General features: G+C 39.9%; 1 protein-coding gene across 1 annotated transcript in view; it reads left to right on the top strand.

The window, feature by feature from the left end:
* The first annotated feature begins 1049 nt into the window (after positions 1–1049).
* Positions 1050–21705, top strand: part of NYAP2 (neuronal tyrosine-phosphorylated phosphoinositide-3-kinase adaptor 2) — a 140812-nt gene continuing 120156 nt past the window's right edge. The window contains exon 1 of the mRNA XM_075031840.1: positions 1050–1264. Coding sequence (XP_074887941.1) covers positions 1059–1264 — 206 coding nt within the window. The 5' untranslated portion in view covers positions 1050–1058. The remainder of the gene's footprint in view (positions 1265–21705) is intronic.

Genomic DNA, 21705 nt, shown 5'->3' with positions numbered 1-21705 from the left:
AGATGGCACAACTCTGTTTTTCTATTTTACTTGTTTAAGAAGTAGTTAATCTAGTCGTATAGAATTTAAATACCCAGTATGTTTCTTGAAATTATACCTTGCCTTTAGTCACTTGTAGTATTTACTGATGTATCTATACATCAGAGTTCTTGCGATGCCCAGGTTGTCTGCTGCTGAGTCAAAAAACCTTTGGGACCTTTCTGAGAGCTTTTAGGCTGCCTGTCATGGAGCCAGGAGTGACCTAGGGATCGAAGTGTGTCTGTTCTCTATGCTGCTTAGCTGGAGGTGCTGTAAACCCAAGTGTCTGTCATACCTGTGGAAGAAATATGGCAACCTGGAGAATTCAAGGGCTTTAGAGTTCTGAAGGTCCCAGTTTAGCTGGGATTTCGTGTTTGTTCTTGGAGCTTCAAGCTAACAAGCTGTTGGGCAACAGATGACCAGGGCTTATGGGCTCATATCTAGGTTACTAAGAAACATAGGAAACTATTTCACAATATTTCTTTACAGATTTTGAACCTGAAGAAAATTTTGAACTTTTTTGTTTCAAAAAACATAGCAGTATTTTTCACTTGAACTTCGCAAAATCCTGCAGAATAGGAATTTTATCTGGTGATCTGTTCTGGTGCAGCTTTATCTAAACTGCAAAAAGGACTTGTTGTCCTGGGATGGAAGCCTTTTCAGTCCAATTCAAACTGAGATTCAGGGACTTCAGTGTCATTGCAACTGAGGGGTATTAGGAAAAGGGAACAGGTGGGAGAAAACGTTTTTGGGATTTGAACAATGTATAACCGGATGGATCTGCATCGCTTGGAAGAAGAGACTCTTGTTTTTTTTATCTCCTCTTGTTTCGAGTAATGTTGTTCTGTGTTCTGAATTGCTTTGTTTATTATTCTTTAGACAGGAGAAAGTCTAAAAAATTGTCCCTTACAGAGATGTTAATTACAATTGACACAATCTTGCTGTCATAAACCATAAGCTATTTTCCTACTGATTAAGGTATTATGTGTTTTTCAACCTGCAGGAAACGTTGCTTTCCTTTGTTCATTATCTCCTGCAAGATGATGAGTTCTAATCAGGAGGAGGTCACTTTGGGCGCTTTTCTCCAGTATATTGAAGATATGGGGATGAAGGCCTATGATGGCTTGGTTATACAGAATGCATCAGACATTGCTCGAGAGAATGATCGCATGAGGAATGAAACAAACCTGGCTTACTTGAAAGAAAAGAGTGAAAAACGCCGAAAACAAGAAGAAGCAATAAAACGGTAAATATTTTGATAAAAAGATGAGTGGTCTGGCAGCGTGAGTGAACAGTGAGGGGCTCCGTCTCAGGTATGGTAAATATGTGTAGACCAGTTGATTTCTAAGTCGCTTGCTGGTAAAAGCAGTACAGACCATTGGCCCATGTCAGGCTGCTAATTGCACGTGTTTTACGTTGTGTAGACATGATACTGAATGGTTCTGCCTCCCTTAATGGAAGAGAGTATTCCCATCCAAATGTATTCAGTTTAAGCATGTGTGGCATCTTCAGCAAGTGTGATTCGTAACAAAAAGTTCAGGTGTTTGGAATAGGAGTTGTAGATCTAGTGGAAAATAGGTCTTTGTCCACTCAGTGCTTTTAGATGGAAAGTGTGTGCTTTGTGGAAAGATATATTTGTGCATGAGCTCTTGCAAGACAGGGACAGCCTCACAGGTCAAAATAGACTCCCCTTGAGTTGATGTTTTATATCTGGTAAATTTTCAAAGCTCTCTAATTGTGCTCTGAGATTGTACAAAAAAAAATTTGTTATTTATGATTTCCCCACCATTCTGCATGCTCTCAAGTCAGTAAAAATATTGCAATCATTTAAAGAAAAATGGATCAAGCCCCTGATGGGTAGAACCCTATAATGGCTGCTCTTGAACAATTCCATTGATTTTTAATTGACGGTTAATGAGAGGAGCACTCACATGACCTGGCATCTTGTGCCAATGGATAGCGATGAAATCTCTGCAGCCTCCTGGACAGGAAAAGAAGGTTGAATGGGATATATATGAATATTTATTATATACACATTTGCATATTAAAAATTTGCATTTTCTTGAGGAGAGGGACAAATTCTGTAATACAGGTAAATCATCCATCCAAATGCTAAACTTTTATATGCAAATAGATGGCTTGAGCACAAACTGGTAGGAGGTCCTTTGAATTTTTTCTCCCAGCAAGAATATTCTGTATTTCAGTTTAAGTGATTAAATTTTATGCTATGTCTTGGGTACTGTACATCCGCGTGTAACAGACATGCTGTGCTGTGAACGTTCCAGCAACGCCTCGGTAGTCTGGTAATTTTGATGGAATGTTAAAAGGAAAAGAACAGCACATACAGTTTGACAGAGGAGGGAGAAGCAGCAATGTAAAGCAAAATTATAGCTGCTTTACATTCCAGGAAGTAAAACTTTTTGGATTGTCACTAATTTGGTTGGGGGGGGTGGGGGATAAGAATAATGTGAAATGAAGGTGCATAATGAGAACCCAAGCAATGTGTATTTTGGTACCTTCTGGACTGTTATCTTGTCAGCTCAACTTTTGGGTGATCTTTAGGCAGATTCAAACTATTGGGGAGTCAAAGGCATAGGCTGCTTGTAGCAGGAGCTATACTGTGCACAGCTACATGAGAAAAAATGCTGTTCCTTGCAGGAGATTAATACAGGAGAGTTATTTTTGTTTGTTTTGATTTACACTGGATACACATTCGGTTTCATTCTTGCCATCTTTGTTTAGTGTTCATCCCTGTCTTTTGATTACTGAATAGCTACATAAACTGCAAAATTTCCAAGAGGAAAGGGTAGGGAGATCCACCTCAAAATATTTCTTAATATGATGGAGAGGGAAGTTAAGTTTTAGTTACATTAAGCAGAGGAAGGCTTTGAATCAGTCTCAACTGTGAAGTGAGTGCATACAAAAGTGCTAGTCAATAAATTGCTGTTTTAAAGTAGTGAGATGAAGAGTACTTTCTCATCTTACATTACTGGCTCTTCCCCACTGAGGAAAATAAAATAAAAAAACTCAAAGATGCAAATATTTTGAATTTATTGAAACTTCACTATTTCATTGATTTAGAATTGGCTAGAAAAATAAATTCTGCAGTCCTTGTGGTAATTTCTTCATTTGATGATAAGCTATGTTAAACTGTCGGTGTATACAGATGTATTTAGAATATGGTCTTCAGAGCTGACAGATAAGTAAGCTATGCTCTGGCTAACCTGTTTACATGCACTTTTGTATGTGTGACCATGAAGGTCACTAAGTGCCAGAACAGATTTTGTTATGAATAAGTTTCCTGGGGCATGAGAGAGTAAGTTGTGGACCTACCTGGTTCTTTATAGTCCTCTAGCCAAGCTTTTCTACCTAATTTGAATGGCAGTAACAGTATTTCCTACCTTGTGGTTGGTTTGTGTGGTTTTATTTATTGATCTTGGCAAAGTGATTTGATGAAGAGCTCTGGCTAAGTGCAGGTGATATAGGTCTGGGCCAAAACATGAATTCTTGCTCATGCTGAACTGAGATCACTGAGAACAGAGCTCTCCTCCGACTCAGAAGACACAAGGAAGTTTAACAGCAATGTAGTGGGTTTATCAGAGGAACAGCACATATATGTATGTGGATTGGAAGTATCAACATTTCTTGAATATAGTATTCTTCTGTGGGAAACCATGTTTGCTGTTAGTCCCCTCTACTCCTTCCCCACTTGGCTTATCTCAGTAACATTGTGGGGGTAAACGATATCTATCTGAGGAAACAAAGTAGGAAAAACAGCTTAGGAAAACTTGGAAAATGCTGTCTTTGAGGCTTTTTCTCTGTCTTTTTCCTGTGTAAACTTAGAGAGGGAAAATGAGATATTTGTGATCAACCCTTGATTAGGAAAGCTAAAAGCAATGGCAGACCAAGAGAGAACATCTGATTTGACTAAAGGAACCGTGATGTCTGAAGTCACTTAGGCTGATTGCAATTGAGTCTGCTCCCTGTAGTAACCTCTAGAGATTGATCCAAGGCCATGTTGTCTACTGAAACACAGCAGTCAGGAAAGGTAAAGTAGGATTATTGATTTCTTCTTTGTTCTGTACTATTTTCCTTATGTCTTTACCTTATCTTGGTGGGTATTTATATTACCACTAATTCCTGATAGTGTGGCCTAGATAGCAAGTGGTGCACATGTGCAGTGATAACAGTGCTACCAGTCTGGAGACTAACAACAGCTGAAAACCATCTCCTTAGCAACAAGGGAGTCACCCCTGTGATTAACTGCAGGTAGATTTTGAGCAGGAGAGGGGGTTCCAGCAAACACTCTCCTTTTGCTTGTGGGAATCAAAATAAAGCACTTTGGCAAATAAGTCTTTGGCACCTACTTAAAATTACCTAATAGCCCAATTATTGAATTTTTGAGAAGCTATTCAATTTTAGTGTTCGGATGGTCTCTTTTAGAAGAAGGCTAATCATGTATATTAACAACATAATAATGAGTAATTTATTATCTAATAAAGTGGTGGTATTCACACACAACACTATTTGGAAGCAGCTGTTATTTACCTAAATCATCTTATAACCATGCTGAATGACTTAAGTTCATTTAAATGCATTAGTCTGAGCAGTTTGGAAACAAGATCAGAAAAATGACCTAAAAAAAAAAAAAAAAAGCTGTTTGATTGTATGTTTTGCCTTCCTAAGGATACATTGTGTTGCATTTCTTCAGTAGCACTGATGGACCCTTGGTGTGATTGCTATCTCATCGTGTGTGGTTCTGATAGGTTAATTGTGGGGAAAAATGTGTGGATCTATTGTACATTGCAGGGGATAAAGCACATCGTATTGGATTGAAGAAAAAAAAGCAACTAGTCTTTGTCTGAGCTTGCTGGGCTGAGTCAGCTGATCTGATCTGAATTTCTGACCTATTTTTAGTATGGTACTTAGCAATCATGCAGTGAAAATAAGGTTAATGTACTGATCAGTAGTTGAGAGTAAGCCACAATAAATATGTTAGTATATATATTTTGGGCCTAAGTTTTAGACCTTCACCCCTCCCCCCCAACTTTTATTCATCTGGTCTCACTACTTGATCATTGTCTGTTCAGGCGGCTGTGTCCAGACTAAGAGAACATACTGGCATATTGCCCACAGAGCTTATAAATTACAAATAAAGTTATGAAGCAGTATCATTTTCACTGGCAATAAAGTTGCAGTACTGCGAGATGTAAGTTTGCCATGATACAATATCTGCCGTAGGCAGCATTTCTGGGAACAGAAGGTAGATTTGCCTCGGCAGTGACAGGTGCCAGGGAAAAGGTGAGTATTTTGAGTTTACATAGGGCATGTGTTAGAATAAGCAGTTGCTTTCTGACTCATCCATAATTGAAATATGTATATTTAGATATTTTATATGTATTATATATAGTTTTGTGTGGATACTTCACCAGTGCTTTTTTAATTGTATAAATACAAAATCTTGGTAAGAAACAAATAGCGAACACTCCTCCTCCTCTGAAGGCTGACACATGTTGCATTAATCATAGGGAGTGGCTGAGGTTGTACACTTTGATAGGAGATGTTTGGTTTGAAAGTTCTGCCTTCTAGTTTTTAGGTGTCATTCAAGCTACTCTTTCTGTCATGGAAGTCATCACTTTGATTTGTAACACTATGAAGATGTGACTGCTCCAGTGTAAAGCTGATGGTGTTAATGGGTATGAATTTCTACTTGCCCAATCCTGGACTTAGCCATCAAAATATTTATTTCTACTTCTAATGGTTTCCCCTACTTGTAGCTCATTCCCAGCACCTAAGTGGCTCTGTGGAAAGCTTTGTTTCTGCTTGTTGAGGGAAGTATCCAGACAGACACTGTGAAGAGGAGGAGCTTTTAGGAGCACTGTTCTGTGCTAAAACTAGCAGAAATGGGCCAGTGAGCCAGTGGCAGAGTTAAGCTCTTGTAATAAAGAAGGAATTGTAATGAACAGCTGTCATCCTAACCTCTCCTTCCTTTGGCAAATCAAATATTGAAGACTAACTCATCGGCAAAAGTAAGATCATATTTTTTCTCTTGCTCTCTTCTTCTTTTATTTTTTTTTTTTATTTTATTTTATTTTAGGTTGTGGAAGTAATTGAATTCAGGTATTATCTGTCTGTAGTTTTCTGTAGTTCCTGTCCTTAGGTTCCTTTGTGAACAAGACATAAGGTATGTGTCCTTCAGCTAAAAGTTAAGTGTTACCAACTGTAGGTGACAGCAAGCAAATATAAAAATACTTCTATGCATGGGATTATTCACTGCCAGAAGCTCTGTTCATCTGAGAAAATCTGTGTAATCTTAGAGTATATGGACACGCAGAGGTGTTTCTACCAAAAGATTTTTACCAGAATCAAAAATAACCTAAGTAAAATAATTTCATTTTGAATTTACTGTTTATAATATCTTGAAATCAGGAAAATACTTTAGGTAAAAGAACACTTAAAGTACTGTTTCTTCTTTTCCTGAACATTTGTCTGTAGTTGAAATTTTGCATAGTGAACTACACATTTCTAAATTTGCAGGAATACTTATGTTTGCTAGATTACAATATGCTTACAGCCAGAGCTCAAGAAAAAGGTGAAGGAAGTGCAAGAAATATTTCGGATCACAGCGAAAGGGCTTGGTTGAAATACCTGCAAGCACATTATTGAGGTGTTATAAATTACAAGCTTGTGAACCTATTGTTATTGGTTTGGTGTGTCAGTGGGGGGGTGGGGTGGCTTTTTTTGTGGGGTGGGATTTTTCAGGGTTTGGGTTTTTTTTAATTCAAATCTGAGTTCACTCAATGAATGTGATTTTTCGATATGAGGTCAGTGGCATGTGCTCCTTTAATCAAAGGGTATGTGTTATGAGCAAGCTTAACTGTGGCACTGGTTGTTTTCTTTATCTTCCTCCTGGACATGTTACATACTCATTTCATCCTAGATTAAATTATTGCTGTGATACCACCTTTATAGTGGAAGTGGCTGAAGAGGTGTGATAGAGACTAATTCTAGTATAATTTGAAAACCTCTTTTGCATGAAAATATCATAGGGTCTCTTTTGAAGTTGTGTTGATGTAGAAAAAGTAGCATTGATAGCTTTTTTTTTTCCATCAAGAGTAAGTAAAATGGTTGTGTAGTCAGTGACCTCCAAATGTATTTTTGTTGCATTTGTAAGTAAACAGATGTGATGATCTAGCCAACAAATCCTCCCTTCCAAATGCTCATATCCATATGGCCGCCTGTATTATTGCCACACAACATAAACAACAGACACAATGCAAACTATATTATACTGCTGTTGCTGTTATTCTGAGAAGTTTTATTTTAGGACAGTCATGCAACAAATGTCATTTAAAATCACCATAGAGGCTGATAGCCTGCTTGGTAATCCCAAGTACCAAGCAAATAAAGCAGAAATCATTATCAGTTTGGTATCTAAATCTTGATGGTATTTTCAATAAATCTTCCATGATTTTAAGGTTCCTGCCTACAACTTTTACTCTTTTTCAGGGAAGTTATATGATCTGTTCACCTTCATCATTCCACAAATTGCTCAGACGTATACTGGCTCACTATGTAAGTGGGTGCATTTTTGCTTAGGATTCATTTGCTATATTTAAAGGCATAATTAGAAATGTCGGGTCATAGAGGGTCCAGAGGACTTCTAAAGGGGTTACAGACCCTTTTTTTTTGTTAAAATGCAGTCTAAGTGGCTCCATGCTATTGGTATTTGCAGGCTGTCTGACCACCTGTGTAAATGAGTGAACTGGCCTTGCTCCAATTCCATTTGGGCATGTGTTCGCATACAACCTACAGGCTGGTGCCTCCTTGGCAGACTGAGTCATTCTGGAGGAGGTCTGTTGTACCATTGGGAGAGTCCTTGGCATGCCATTACCGAAAGATGCTGGGGGGTGTATGGATCTTAATGTCCATTTTTTAGTCATTCGTTCCCATTCCACTTTTTTTTCTGGTGGTTAAAATTATCCAGCATTGTCTCTAACCCAAAAGCCCCTCTTGGCAAAAAGCCCCTCTTGGCAAGACAGAGATGCATGTAGACCTGTGGGAAAGTAGATATTTGCACATCCCTGTAGGGTTCTGGTGGTACTGCTATTTCTAGTCAAAGGTTTGCATTTGTTTGGAAAATGTCTTCAAGTGTATTATGAAATTCCATAGAGTAGGGCAGAAATAAATAAAAACTGTTACTATGAATCCAGTAACTGTGTTACCGGATTAAAAAAAAAGGAAGACTGTTTTCAAGCATGCCCAAATAGAGTCTTTATAACTAATCTAGATGGACTTCATTAACAGAGAAATACATTCAGTAAAACAATGCAATTAATATGCCATGTAACATTAATAAAGTCTAGCCCAGGACTGCTGGCAAAATTGAAGCATTGATCTCTTCTGGTTCAAGGCTTCCGGTAACCAAAAAGTACTCTGTGCTAAAGTTCACTGACACCTGACAAATGTTGTAATTGCCTGTGACCTGAATTAAGAATTCATGTTACAACCTGAAGGGCAGATACTTGTACAGAAGACATGCAGTAAGCAGTCTCATGACCCATAAGTAGCAAAATTGCAGCTAGACAGACTCCTAGACGTGCACACATGCACGTTCAGCCACATGCACTTCGGACATTCTGCCAAAACTGTCTATAGTAAACACTGGGAACACGGACCACCAGTCTGATAAACCCAGCAGAACTGAGGGTCTGTGCTAGCATTACAATAATACGAGTGAATCTTTCTGTGCCTTCAGGAAAATCCATCATTTAAAATACCTGTTCATAAAGTTGAAGAAAAACAAACATGTTCTTTGAGCGAAACAGCTCAGTGCATTGCACTTTCCAGGGCCATAAATCACAGCTGTATTTGGCTGGTTTTAATAATAATAAAGATTACTTTATGCCCCACCCAGCTGGCAGGCATTTGTTCCCTTTGCATGTTCTCCTTCTCAGCACCCTTCTGACAAGTTAGGTGTGCTTTTATTTATTTATTTATTTTCCTCCACAGGAAAGCATAAACATAGTATGGTCTTGATAATTTGAGATGTTTATTTTCTTAGCCTAAAGAACAGAGTCTGCTCTTGGGTATACCCCTGGAAGCAGAGAACATCAGTACAGACCACCTCTGCAGCAGAAGCATCTGGTGATGGGCATCTTGTTGCCAAGTTACACTAGATCAGTGGCTAAAATTCATATGAAAACAGGAATGTGCATGTGCACTGATTAGATTTTTATGCGATTGGATTAAAATGGGAGTAAGGAGAGATTAGAGAAGAAATGGATTGCAGAGACATTACTAGCTGTAGGTTTTAGAGTTAATTTGAGATTCCTTTTATTTTTCCTTCTGGCTTTCCACTCTAATTTGACTTGTAATCCTAAGTGAAGTCAGTTTAAAAATATTAAAACCAAACAAACCAACCCCCCCCCCCCCCCCCCAAACCAACTAACCAAAAAAAAACCCCCAACCCACTGTGCTGGGAACACACTCCACACAGGGCCTTCATCAACAATACAGAGCCGGCAGCTGACTCCCGTGCTGAGAGGCTGTGGCATAGCTGGCGTGGGGTGGGCACTGCCAGCCCTCGGGAGACCCGTGCTCAGCTGGGAGTTGGCAGTGCGGATGCGCTGCTGGGGGGGGACGACGCTGCAGCTCCCGGTGCGAGCTGCCAGGAGCTTGCAAATGAGCAAAGTGAGCTGCTTTGGTCCCACAGAAGGCAGTCATAAGTGGAATTGTTTTTTATTTTATTTTTTATTGCACAGTACCCAAGGACCCCCAAATGGAAATTAGATTCCTCTGAAACACCAACCCAGTGTGTGCATGCAGCACAAAGACGGCTCACAGCATGAGCTGAAATTGTACCCAACAGGTGACTAAAGGGACAGCTGAAGAGTTAAGGGACTGCTCATTTCCTTCCCTGTATTAGAACAGCAGAGGATAAACTGAAGTGTATCCCCAGTGGTTGTGATGAATTACATCCAGCAGTACTGTCTGAAAGCTAGAGAGAAACACACGCTTCCAATAGGCTCTGGCAGATGCTTCTGGAACGTGTCAAGATTGAGGCAGCCACAGCCAGCTAAAAACCCACAGAAATATTCCTGCCAACAAGCATGTTACTTGATAAAATTGTAACATTTTAAAAGATCAAAAATGAGAGTAACTGTAGGGTTTACCATAACTTAATAAGATTTACCTGACTTTAATCCATTTCTCCTTTTGGTGGATTATATAGGGCGTATCTCACCAGTAGATCCTCTGCTAGCTGAGGGCACTTTAGTTATTAAGTTGAGATCACATGTTAGGAGCCATTAAGTGAATTGCTTTGCACAGCCTTTCCCTGAATGCTAGGGCAAATGCAGTATTTCATACCCCTAGCTAATTTCATGCTGTAATTTAATTTCTGAAACATACTTTTAATTGAATCTTTAAAGACAAAAGGAAACTGCTGAGTCCTTTAGTATTGCAGAAGAGATTGTTTAAAAATGTAGCCCATCTAGAGAATAATCTTCTATATTAAACATAAAGTTTGTTTTGCTTCTCTGCATGCAGCTATGGAGAAGCAAATTCCTGCTGTTTGCAGAAAGCTCAGGGCTGAAAAAGAGATACTGGGGAATGTGAGAAGTTATTTATCTTATGCTCAGCTTTGTAACTCTGATATTAGACAATCCTGCAGCCCTCCACAATGTGCAAGTCTGAATAAGTAAACAAAGAGAGGCTAATTAAAAAATTAGTCTCCAAACACCAAAATCACATTAGTAGGAGCTCTGACTAGTGATCTCATTTTTCTAATTTTTGGTAATGAGATTAATTTGAGAGAGATGCAAGCAATTTTGTCATAAACAAAACCGAGTAGCATAACAAAATCAGTTATTTGTAACTTGAAACTGCATCCAATATTTTAGTGGTTAGATTTTGATATTCATCTTCTATAAGCAGAGACATTCAAGGTTGTTTCCATAAAAATCCATATAATCTGTTATGTAGTTTTGTTACGGGAGAAACATCTTGATTGGATCGGTAGTGATGCACGTCTTCAATTTAATGGACATCCAATTAAAAATAATAACAATCAACACTAAATGCAGCCCACTCTAATGCAGAGGAAATCCTGGAGCATTGCTTTCTGTTTTAGTATTCTGATTCCTTTAGATCAGTAAGTGATTTGCAATGAGATTTTCCCTTTTATTGCTATTGGAGAAAAACACACAGTGGAAGGGAGGTGTGAATAGGGACATGAAGAATGTAAGTGGAGTAAGAAGTATAAGGTTAAAAAAGAGGAGGATCTGAAATTAACCCATGAAACCCCAACTCAGTATGTTCTAATAAAGGGAAAGAACAAAAGCAACATCTTGTTCTTTAAGTGCTGGGAGAGCTCTGCACTTCCAGATGCCCTGAGTTGGTAGTAATTACAGCCATGAATGGTGCTGTAGATTTTGAGACCAGCCCCATCTAAGTGATGGGAAGAGTTTGGAAGCTGATGGAGTGGTGGGAGGAATCCATTTGGCTTTAAATAAAATTTAATTTGTATTTGGTTTTCTTGCTGGGAGGAAACACTGAGAGAATCAATTGTCTTTTCAATACAGGTTGTCCCTTTTCAAGCACTTCTACAAAAAGCAAGGAGAGAAAGGGCTAAGTTTTATTAAAAATTTCAATTGCATTGAGGTCTGCCTGCTTTTACATAATTGCTCAGAGGCTCGGGCACTCATTCTTTACGGTTAGGCTCCTTGTAATTTTTTGCTTGAAGGTTGTTTGTTCTGTAGTGTCAGAAATTATTTCAGGACTTGGATATCTTTTCTCTTAGAGCACACATGAAAATCATACAAATGGGTATTAAATGCTGAAGGTCAAGGTATGCCAAAGGTCTTTGGGCATTTCATGTTAGATCCTGGCTCCATAGTGAGGTTCCTAAAAGTGCAGGAGCGGTGTGCCTTGCTGGAACTGACCTCAGTCAGGTAAAACAGTCCTATGGCTGCCCTTACAGGAACAGAATTATCTCTATAAACCTCCTCTTTGGGTTGCAAGTAGCTTCAGCCGTATTCTGTCACCAAGTTACGAATGGCAGCCCGTATGATGCAGGTCTTCATCAGCCTGCAAACTGCTTAATTTTGGTACCAGATGTTAAAACACTGATGATACGTTTTCTACCTCAGTGTCGGGAACATCTTTCACAGGAATCTCTTGCATTGACTGTCAGTCTGTGGTTACTACATTAAAAAAAGCAAAGACTGAATTTTAGAGTTGGTTTGACATGTTTTTTGTTATTTCATTGGAACAGTTGTCCCCCATTCCTCTCTCTACCGGTTATATCTTGGTTTTGAGGGCTGAAGCAGAACTAAAATCTTCTGTGTATTTAAATAGAAAAGTATACTGAAATTCATGTACTCAACATAGCCAAATATACAGCTGCTTTCAAAGACTGAACTGATAGCGTTTGTGTTACATGGCTATTGTTTTGAGATTAAAAGTTTTTAATCAGCATATCACAAATACTATTTAAGAGATAATTTAAATTGTTTCAGCTTTACATCTGAACTGTTAGGCTAAGCAAAGTGCAGCTTCTTTTTTCCTAGGAAATCATATTCCTGCATTGTTAATCTGAATTCTGCTACATCTGTGATGAAGCAGATCAAGAACTGCATATGTACTTGCCATGGCAACCCCTGTATCACATGACACACACGCTAGTTCAGCCAAAGAGCTTCATGGCTTATTAAACAGGCACGCATAGACCCAGACACACACCATTTTGCCATGTGACTGCTCTAGCCCTGGCAGCTTTTTAAAGGGAAACTGTATTTGAGCATCACAGTGTTTTCATCAGCATCATCTTGCCTGAGTTCCTTCCTCTCCTCTTAGATGCTGTATTGAGTTTTTAAAAAATAGATGAAGGTTGGCAAGACTCTGCTTTGTAGGTCTTTTCTTCTGTCTGTCTTTCATTTGGAAAAAAAAATAATCTAGGTGCGATGATAAAATAGTGGGGTTTTTTTAATTTAATTTTTCTTAATTAGAACTTAAGGGGCTTATTGGTGCAGTTGAGCAAACAATATACTACTTTTCTGGACACATTTTCTCCTCTCATCTCCTGTGAGCTTTTACTAGATTTCAGGAGGGTAAATGAGGACAGAGCAAAAAAACCCCTCGTCTATTCCAGTGTTGAAAAAGCATTCCCAAAACATTTGCCTGAAAACATCTTTGCTCCTTGCTGCTTAACACACTTCCTCTTAGACCTGATGATGATGATAACAATGATCTCTAACTCCTCACCCAGCAAAACATAGCCTGATACAAGTTTTTCCTAATTTTGCTTGTTTGAGAGAAGTTATGCGTGGCACTTGATTAGCAAATCTGAGGGGCTGCAACCTCAACGGAATGAGTGGTTGGTGGCGAGGAACAAAAAGTTAAGAGATGGGGCTGGAATTGAACAAGTATTTCTGTGTGCACCTTAATGTCCCCAAAGGAAAGGAGAACGGCAGAAATGCAGTCTTGCCCCGAGTCCACTGCTAAAGGGCAGGCACAGTGTATGCTGCTGCTGGTGTCATATCTGCTGCCCACTGGCACTGTTCTTGAAGAGAAGCATGCTAGTATACTCAGAGAGGAGCTGCTGGAAAACTGATTCTTCACCAAAACAGCATGCAGTGGAAAGGAATCCCTTTCCCATTCTGTTTGCCTTTCCTCTATCGGATGCCTGACTGAAGTGGCCTGGGTTTTTTTTCCTCATCTAGTTGGAACCTGAGGTTCTTGTGGCAAGCACTTCATTTGAGCCCAGATATCTTGCCAGGTACCTGACTAAAATGGAGCACAATACTGTGCACAGCAACAAAACATTGTGAAAAGACTGTATTAGTCTTAATTATTAATTGCCCCCCCAAAAAACTTAAGACTTAAGTCCTGTGTCTGCTGTGCAGATAAAATTTACCAAGAGTTGTAGAGAGACCAACTCTCAGATCCATGTGCTGAAATTAATAATTTTTGTCATTTACGGTGTTGCTTTTGAACTTAGGGAAAATCTATTTTCAATGTCCGGTTCCAGCCTGTCAGATTTTCATCTTGATTTCTCAAGTCATCAGTCAAGGTGCAAATACTTAACATTAACGCTATTCAGTGAGAGGCTGCTGGTTCCTTGTGTTCTGTTTCAAATGAGTTTATTGTTTGGTTACCACTTTGGAGATAATCCACGGTAATGGAACAATAACCTGCTTTGGGAATTAATTTAGAGAGATACTTGTACATAAATTGACCATTAAAGAGAGAAACAGTATTATGTTTGTTATTAGGGACACAGATAAGAAAGGTGCTCTCTTCTGAAGTGTGTATCAATGCATCTCTGCAGCGAATGTGCAAGGATTCTAATGCAAAATCAGCCTTTGAGTAAGGAGACATTTTAAGATGGCATGTAATAAAAACTCTTGGGCAGGATAAGGTATTTTAGGTTACTGTTCTAATTGTATTTTATGACAGTACTGATTTTTCAGCATCTTTATTTTGTTATTAATACCTGCTCTGACATTATTAAGAGGTAAAGAGAACTTACAGATCATTTCTTTCCTGGGAAGGCACTGAACAAAGGCCCTGCCCACTGCACTGAAATGTAGTGAAGATTTTGACAACTGCTCCTAGCAGTCTGCTACGGCTGCATGTGCTGGGTCTGCAGACATGGAGTAGTGGCAGCAATATTTCCCCTTTTGTGTGCAGTCAGAGAACCTGCTTTTAAGAATTCCTTCATGCCTACAAGTGGGATTGCATTTTCAAAAGAGATTACAAAAATTAAATCTTTTAAGAAAAAAACTGGCCCAAATGTCTCTTCTATTCCAGAATTTCAAATTTAATTTCTTCAGTTAAATAATGGGGAGTTTTGCTATCTAAAGGTTTGTATTTAAACCACAGGTTTCTATATTTTGGTTGTTTGCAGTTATGTCAGTGGAAAAGGCTATTTAGGCTCATGACAAAATATTTTGACTAGCCTTTTCCTACTTAGTCATTTGTTTGTCCTCAGTATGTGTTTATTGTGAATTGTCTTCCCAAGAGATTATAAACAAGATGGTAGCTTTTGCTAGCTGATCTTTGCTGTCATTTAATGATGGGCCGATCCAGGAGGTTCTGAACAAAAGGGTTTTGTCAGACTGGGTCTAAAATTTGTGGAAATAATGTCATTACCAGAATATGTCAGGAAAAAAAAAGCCCAGTAACTTCATTGCAAGACAGTTAAGGTTGCTAAGAGACAGAATGTAATTATCTGCTAATTTGTTTACCATTCCCAAACACTTAGAAGGGTGCGAGCTATGGACTGCCCTGAATTCTAAGCTATGCGCAAAACAAGCGGAATGCATTTTGCTGTCAAATGCAGTTTTAAGAAGGGCATTTGAAAATGACATGAGAGCTTTAAGTTTGACCTGTGTTTTTTCTGAATTTATAATGTCAGTTATTTTCATTTCCCTCTCACTCCCAAAATCTACACATATTGCATGTATTTTAACTGATAATACCAAAACGGTGAAAAAATGAAATGTATAGAAACATACAATTTTTCTAGTAAAAGACTTAGAGCTATGCTTTCTTGAAAACGATACGTTCTTACTTTAATAGTAGCAGTGTTCAGTGTTCCTGTATTATGATTCCATTACTGATGTATGCTGATGTTAATTTAAGGTTTACCAGCATGAGTCATTGACTCATTTTATGTTCCTTTTTCTAAAATGTTTTGTGTTGTGCTTGCACTTTGAGACAAATACTGCAATTTATTTTGGGTGCAAACTAAGTTTGTGCCACAATGAAGTTTACATTTCTTTCTGTCACCGTGGCTATTATGTAGACAGTATAAGATTTATGCCATCCTAAGCTATTCATTCTCTTGATTTTAAGGGCACACATCTGGTAAATTAAGTACAGGCAGTAAAAAGAGAGATACAGAGGTTTCTCCGTCTGTTTTCAGAATGGTAACATCTTCCACTGCTTTTTCTTCAATGGAAATAAAGATTCATTTTTAGCTAATGTGAAACACTAGCTGTAAAATTGAAGAACACAGCACAATACTGAAGAAATAAGCACTTCTGACCAGCCTAATTGTAAGCTCAAATCTGAATTGGTATTCAGTCAGTAGCTCTGACATTGTAGTGGTAAAATATGTCCATACAGGTGCGTTACTGTTTTGTGGGACATTGCTCTGGGAAGCTTGGGGCAGAGGGTTGTGCTGGAGTTGGTCTTTGGCCTCTGCACCTTGCCCCAGCGAGGGCTGTGAATCCTTCTGTTCACTGAAGTTCATCAGGACAGACAAAAATAGATGTTTTCACTAAGCTTCAGCATAGCCAAACTGCAGGTCACTTCCCCAGAAAAATTGTAAAAAACAACTTGTAAAAAATTGTAAAGAACAACTTTACCTGCCAAGCACTTTTTTTTGTAGATGCAGGTAACCTCTCACCTCCTGGCCACCTCTTCAGGGAAGCATGCCAGAGTTTTAGGGAGATGCTATCAGCCCCTCAATGTCACTTTAGCTCATTCTCTGATCCTTGTGGCTGCAAAAGGCGTCTTGGTTGAGTTCTGATTTGAAGAGTGCATCAGAAACAACAGAGCTGCAGGCACATTGGCCTGTTTCACAGATGATCATTCTTCTGACTTGCACTGGTAGCAATCCAACAAAGGAAGTCAGCATTGGGTAGCCAAAGGATTAAGTCCCAGTTGTCCTCCTGACACCTGCTGACTGCTCTGGAAGGCTGTCTCCTAGGTCACAGGAGCTCAGCAAGGGCTTTCTGGTGGTTGTTCTGTTCTGTCTGGGGTCCCAGTGATCTGCTGTTGGCTTCCGTGTGTAACATAAACAAAATGGCATGCTGTCTTAAGAAAAGGAGCTGAGTCTCTGCCAGTGAAGTCTAGGAGAGCGAAGCTTTGTCTCTGGGTGATCTATTTTGACTGCAACACCACCACCTATGTACTGTGTCTGTATGCAGAAAGCCCTGAGAGTAAGGAGATGCCATTCCATAAAGGAATTTGCTGCAACTTTCTTTTCTTTTTTCTTTTCTTTTTTTTTTTTGTATGATGATTTTTTTTCCTACTCCAAACTAAACATGTAGTCAGGAAAAAAATGGTGCTGTCTAAATGATATTCCTTTAGACATTTCAACTTCTAGACACACAGCTGTCAAGATGAAAAAGAATCAAATCTAAAACTTTTCCCCCGCTTTCTACAGCAGCTTTTTTTCTAACTTTTTTCTCTTTTTCGTTTTTCAGAATCACTTGGGGTGTTCTTTGAGAGCAAATGAAATGCAGTGGCAAAAAGCAGAAAGGGAGGTTGGTTATTTTCAACCTTTTTTGCCCCTTTCATGCAAATAAGGGGAGGAAAAAGCTTGTTTTCAATCTTTTTCTTTAATGGCAAGGTCATCAGAACGGCATATTTATTGTAGACCTTGTATTATAAAGTGCTTTGTAAAAGACTGGGATAAACCCTCTAGTGATGTTGTTGACACTCTGAATAAGGTGATGCTATGTGTACTTTGCTGTTTCTTTGGCATACAGCTTTTCCTATACAATTTCCAATTTTGCTGTCTGTAATCACCAATTCTCCACACTCATGTTGCAATATGGAGATAGTATAAGTAAAATCTAAAAAAGGAACTACATGTCTTTGATACTGAATTTCTTGAAATGACAGATGCAGAAGGGTCTTTCCCTTGCATGTTTTCTGTTTTGAGGTACTGGTAATAATCCTACCTTTTATAATTTTATTATGAGGACCAGCCATTTTAGTTGATACTTATTTGCAAAAGAGACCTTAATTTTTTTATGTAATATATGGCTGTTTATATTTTTATTTAATTAAAAAAATGTAAATAATTGTTCCATGCACGTTAACAGTTAGTTTACAGATACATGTGTTAACTATGGTAGTCTAGTTCATGAGATAAATGCATAATTTAAGTAGTGTTTTCTTCTAGCATGTCCTCTAGTCCTGTACACAGTCATGCTAAACCTCCTACTGCAAGGTCAATTCCATGTTTAAATGACATATAGTACATCTTTGGTGTTAGTTAAAATAAATAATATGTGTGGGGGTTGACCCTGGCTGGATGCCAGGTGCCCACCAAAGCCACTCTATCACTCCCCCCTCCTCAGCTGGACAGGGGAGAGAAAATATAGTGAAGGGCTTGTGGGTCGACATGAGGACAGGAGAGATCACTCACCAATTACTGTCATAGGTGAAACAGACTCAGCTTGGGGAAAATTAACTCAATTTATTACCAATCAACCAGAGTAGGATAATGAGAAATAAAACCAAATCTCAGAACACCTTCCCTCCAGCCCTCCCCTCTTCCCAGGCACAACTTCACTCCCGGATTCTCTACCAACCCCCCCAGCGGCGCAGGAGGACGGGGAATGGGGTTTATGTTCAGTCCATCACGTGTTATTTTCTGCCGCTTCATCCTCCTCAGGGGCAGGACTCATCACACTCCTCCCCTGCTCTAGCGTGGGGTCCCTCCCACGGGACACAGACCTCCATGAAGTTCTCCAATGTGGGTCCTTCCCATGGGCTGCAGTTCTTCACGAACTGCTCCAGCATGGGTCCCTCCCACAGCGTGCAGTCCTTCAGGAGCACACTGCTCCAGCGTGGGTCCCCCACGGGGTCACAAGTCCTGCCAGAAAACCTGCTCCATGGGCTCCTCTCTCCACAGATCCACAGGTCCTGCCAGGAACCTGCTCCAGCGCGGGGTTCCCACGGGGTCACAGCCTCCTTCGGGAACCCACCTGCTCCGGCGTGGGGTCCTCCCCAGGCTGCAGGTGGATATCTGCTCCACCGTGGACCTCCCTGGACTGCAGGGGGACAGCCTGCCTCACCATGGTCTTCCCCACGGGCTGCAGGGGAATCTCCGCTCCGGCGCCTGGAGCATCTCCTCCCCCTCCTTCTGCACTGACCTGGGGGTCTGCAGGGCTGTTTCTCTCACATGTTCTTCACTCCTCTCTCTGGCTGCCGTTTCTGTCTGTCCCAGCAACTTTTTTCCTTCTTAAAATGTTATCACAGAGGCGTTACCACTATCGCTGATTGGCTCGGCCTTAGTCGGCAGCAGGTCCATCTTAGAGCCAGCTGGTATGGGCTCTGCCAGACACAGGGGAAGCTTCCAGCAGCTTCTTACAGAAGCCACCCCTGTAACATCCCCCCCACCAAAACCTTGCCACACAAAGCCAATACAATATGTTACCATTACTTTTTTCTATAATGTAAAAAAAATGTTTTGTCCTTCCATATGTTCATTTGTACCATGATATTTTGCATTAAGACAGAGTAAAATGCTTTTGCTTTTGGTGGAAAAAGCTGTCAGTATACCTGATGGCCTTTTAATATACTTGACACCTTTGTTGTACTTTTTTGGTACTTAATTGTATCTGTTTGTTTTCATCAAATTGCACTAACCTGTGCTGAGTGTTTCTATGGCTTGTGGTCAAATTATGCATGATCTGCAGAGGTGCTTTCCTGAGCTTAAGCCTTCATGCTCGTTGTATCTGACAGTCATTCTTCTGAGTACGTTAAGTTTTACTGGGCAGAGTAACCACCAGCTGCTGGATTTACTGCTTATGCAGTAGCCAGTTTGTATATAAATAGTGTTGTAGTGCCTCCTGCTCTCTAAGCCAGAGAGGAGGGAGGCCAGGGACTGCAGGAGGCTGGGAGACAGCATTATGGGGAGGTGGCCTGGATAGCAAACTCTACAGCTCAGCTCCTCTGTGGCAGCTGCAAGTCCCATCTGAGCACAAACCCAGGGCAGAAGATAGAGCTGTTTTTCTCAGTGCTATAGCCAACCTTTTGCATCTGCGTGCAACTGCATGTAGCTCCAGAAGACAGCTGCTCTCACCTGGCATGGGCCTGCAACCCCCAAGAAAGGTGATTTGTACAAATTAAGAACGTAACTTCAGGAGCTTTCTTTGGATGCTTATTAACTGTGTTTAGAACAAGTGTTGCGAATAAGTCCAGGTGTCTGCTGGAGGCTACTAGGTTCTACTGTATTTAACTAAATAAAAATACCTGCTACAGGAGTCAGGGTGGTGGGGGGTGGGGGAAGGTTGGAACATAGCTCTGACTACTTACCGTAGTGTTCGTACACAGGTTGTGCACAGTCATCTTTACTTAGTTTAACATGATGGCTCTCAGCGTATCAGACTTTGAATACATTTGAGAATTCAGCGACCATGTAAAAGGAAAAGAAACTTAAATCTCCTTGTTGCATAAAGGACTGTATTCACAGAAGGTTATGACTTGTTCAAATTCTGCTCTTTTATGCTTTGATGCCTGATGGAAAGCTGAAGATGAGAACATTAGGGAATCCACCTGAGGGAAGGTAAATACCTCTTGTGCTCACCTAGTGGAGTGCCAGGTGATGAGCAAAAATGCAAGTGCCAGTTTCTTTCCATCAGATCCATTTGGTCTTGCTGGCTGGTGTAGGTTTCAAAGTGATGGATTCATGGCCTTGATTTTTACAGTAACAGTAGTATTTCTGAAATGTAATCAGAGATCTTAGGGAAGGTGATTTTGTTTTCCAGTACTGTGATACAACAAGGACACAGTTATTTTAGTTCTTCAAACAAATACTGCTTGAAACACATTATAGTGTCTGAATTAGTCCAATGACTTTATAAGTCATAAGCAGAGAGAAATACTGGAGCAGGAAATTGCAGGCGAAAGCAATTCCATTTTAAAGCCAACATCTCAAGAAAATATGTGCTGAACAAAGTAGCAGATTCTTGGATTGAGCTCTGCTTCTTTATCATGGCCCCTTCTGAAGACAATGACAGGAAGCATTCCTATTAACATACCCATCGTGCTTCACTCACAGGCCTTAAAGCTTGCCCAAACTCACCAGCAGCACAGCTGCATCGTTACAGGTGGGTAGACCAGCCTTCTGTCCAAGTTAGGATCTGGAAACCATTTGCTTTTCTCCTGTTGATAGAGGAGGAAAGATCGGGTTACTGGTAACTGACGTATGCCTGTATGTTGCAGTGCAGGTACAAGGCTGTGAAGGCTGCGCTAATTTTTCTCTTCCTCTCTTAGTTTCTTTTTTGTCTGAAAAATTATCTCCCCTAGAAATTTCTGCTTATTTATCAGGCCTGAAAAGTGGATTAGACCCATGTGTATTCTTGTCAACTATGGCAGAAATATTGCATAACGTTGCTTTTTTCCATTTCTAATCTGAACAGCACAGCGAGAGCATGCTGATAGTTAGGAGCTCCATGCTTTGAAAGGTGCAGGTAGAGATCCCCACAACTTTCCCTTCTTACTGAGCAGAGCTCAAGAATGGTGAGAAAAGGGGTGGTTTGCAGACAATGAGATCAAAGCAAGGCAAAGACACACATAGGATAAATAGCACAGAAGTAAAAATTTTTCAAGTGTTTAGAATTCTCCTGGTCTAATATCACTAAATGTAGCAAATAATAATCCAGTATCTATTGTCTTTCCATGCTCTCTCACTCTACAGATTTAGTTAGTAATTAAGTCTGCCATGAGAAGTTTTTTTTCTTAACTCCACAGTCATGTTTTCCTCCTACAAAAGAACTGTGATCATTTGAAAAGGCGCTGTGTAGACTTTCAAAATTCTGTTCTGTGGGAAATTCTACGTCTTCCAAATTTTTCTTTCTAACTAAAACCAAAACCAGAGTTGTTTGGTTTCAGGGTTTTTTTTCCTCTGTGAAATGAATTTAAAAGGAAAGGTCCACA

Source organism: Buteo buteo, chromosome 7, assembly GCF_964188355.1.
Source record: "Buteo buteo chromosome 7, bButBut1.hap1.1, whole genome shotgun sequence".
Lineage (NCBI taxonomy): Eukaryota > Metazoa > Chordata > Aves > Accipitriformes > Accipitridae > Buteo > Buteo buteo.
The sequence above is the reverse complement of the archived record's forward strand: the minus strand, read 5'-3'. Positions and strand labels throughout refer to the sequence as shown.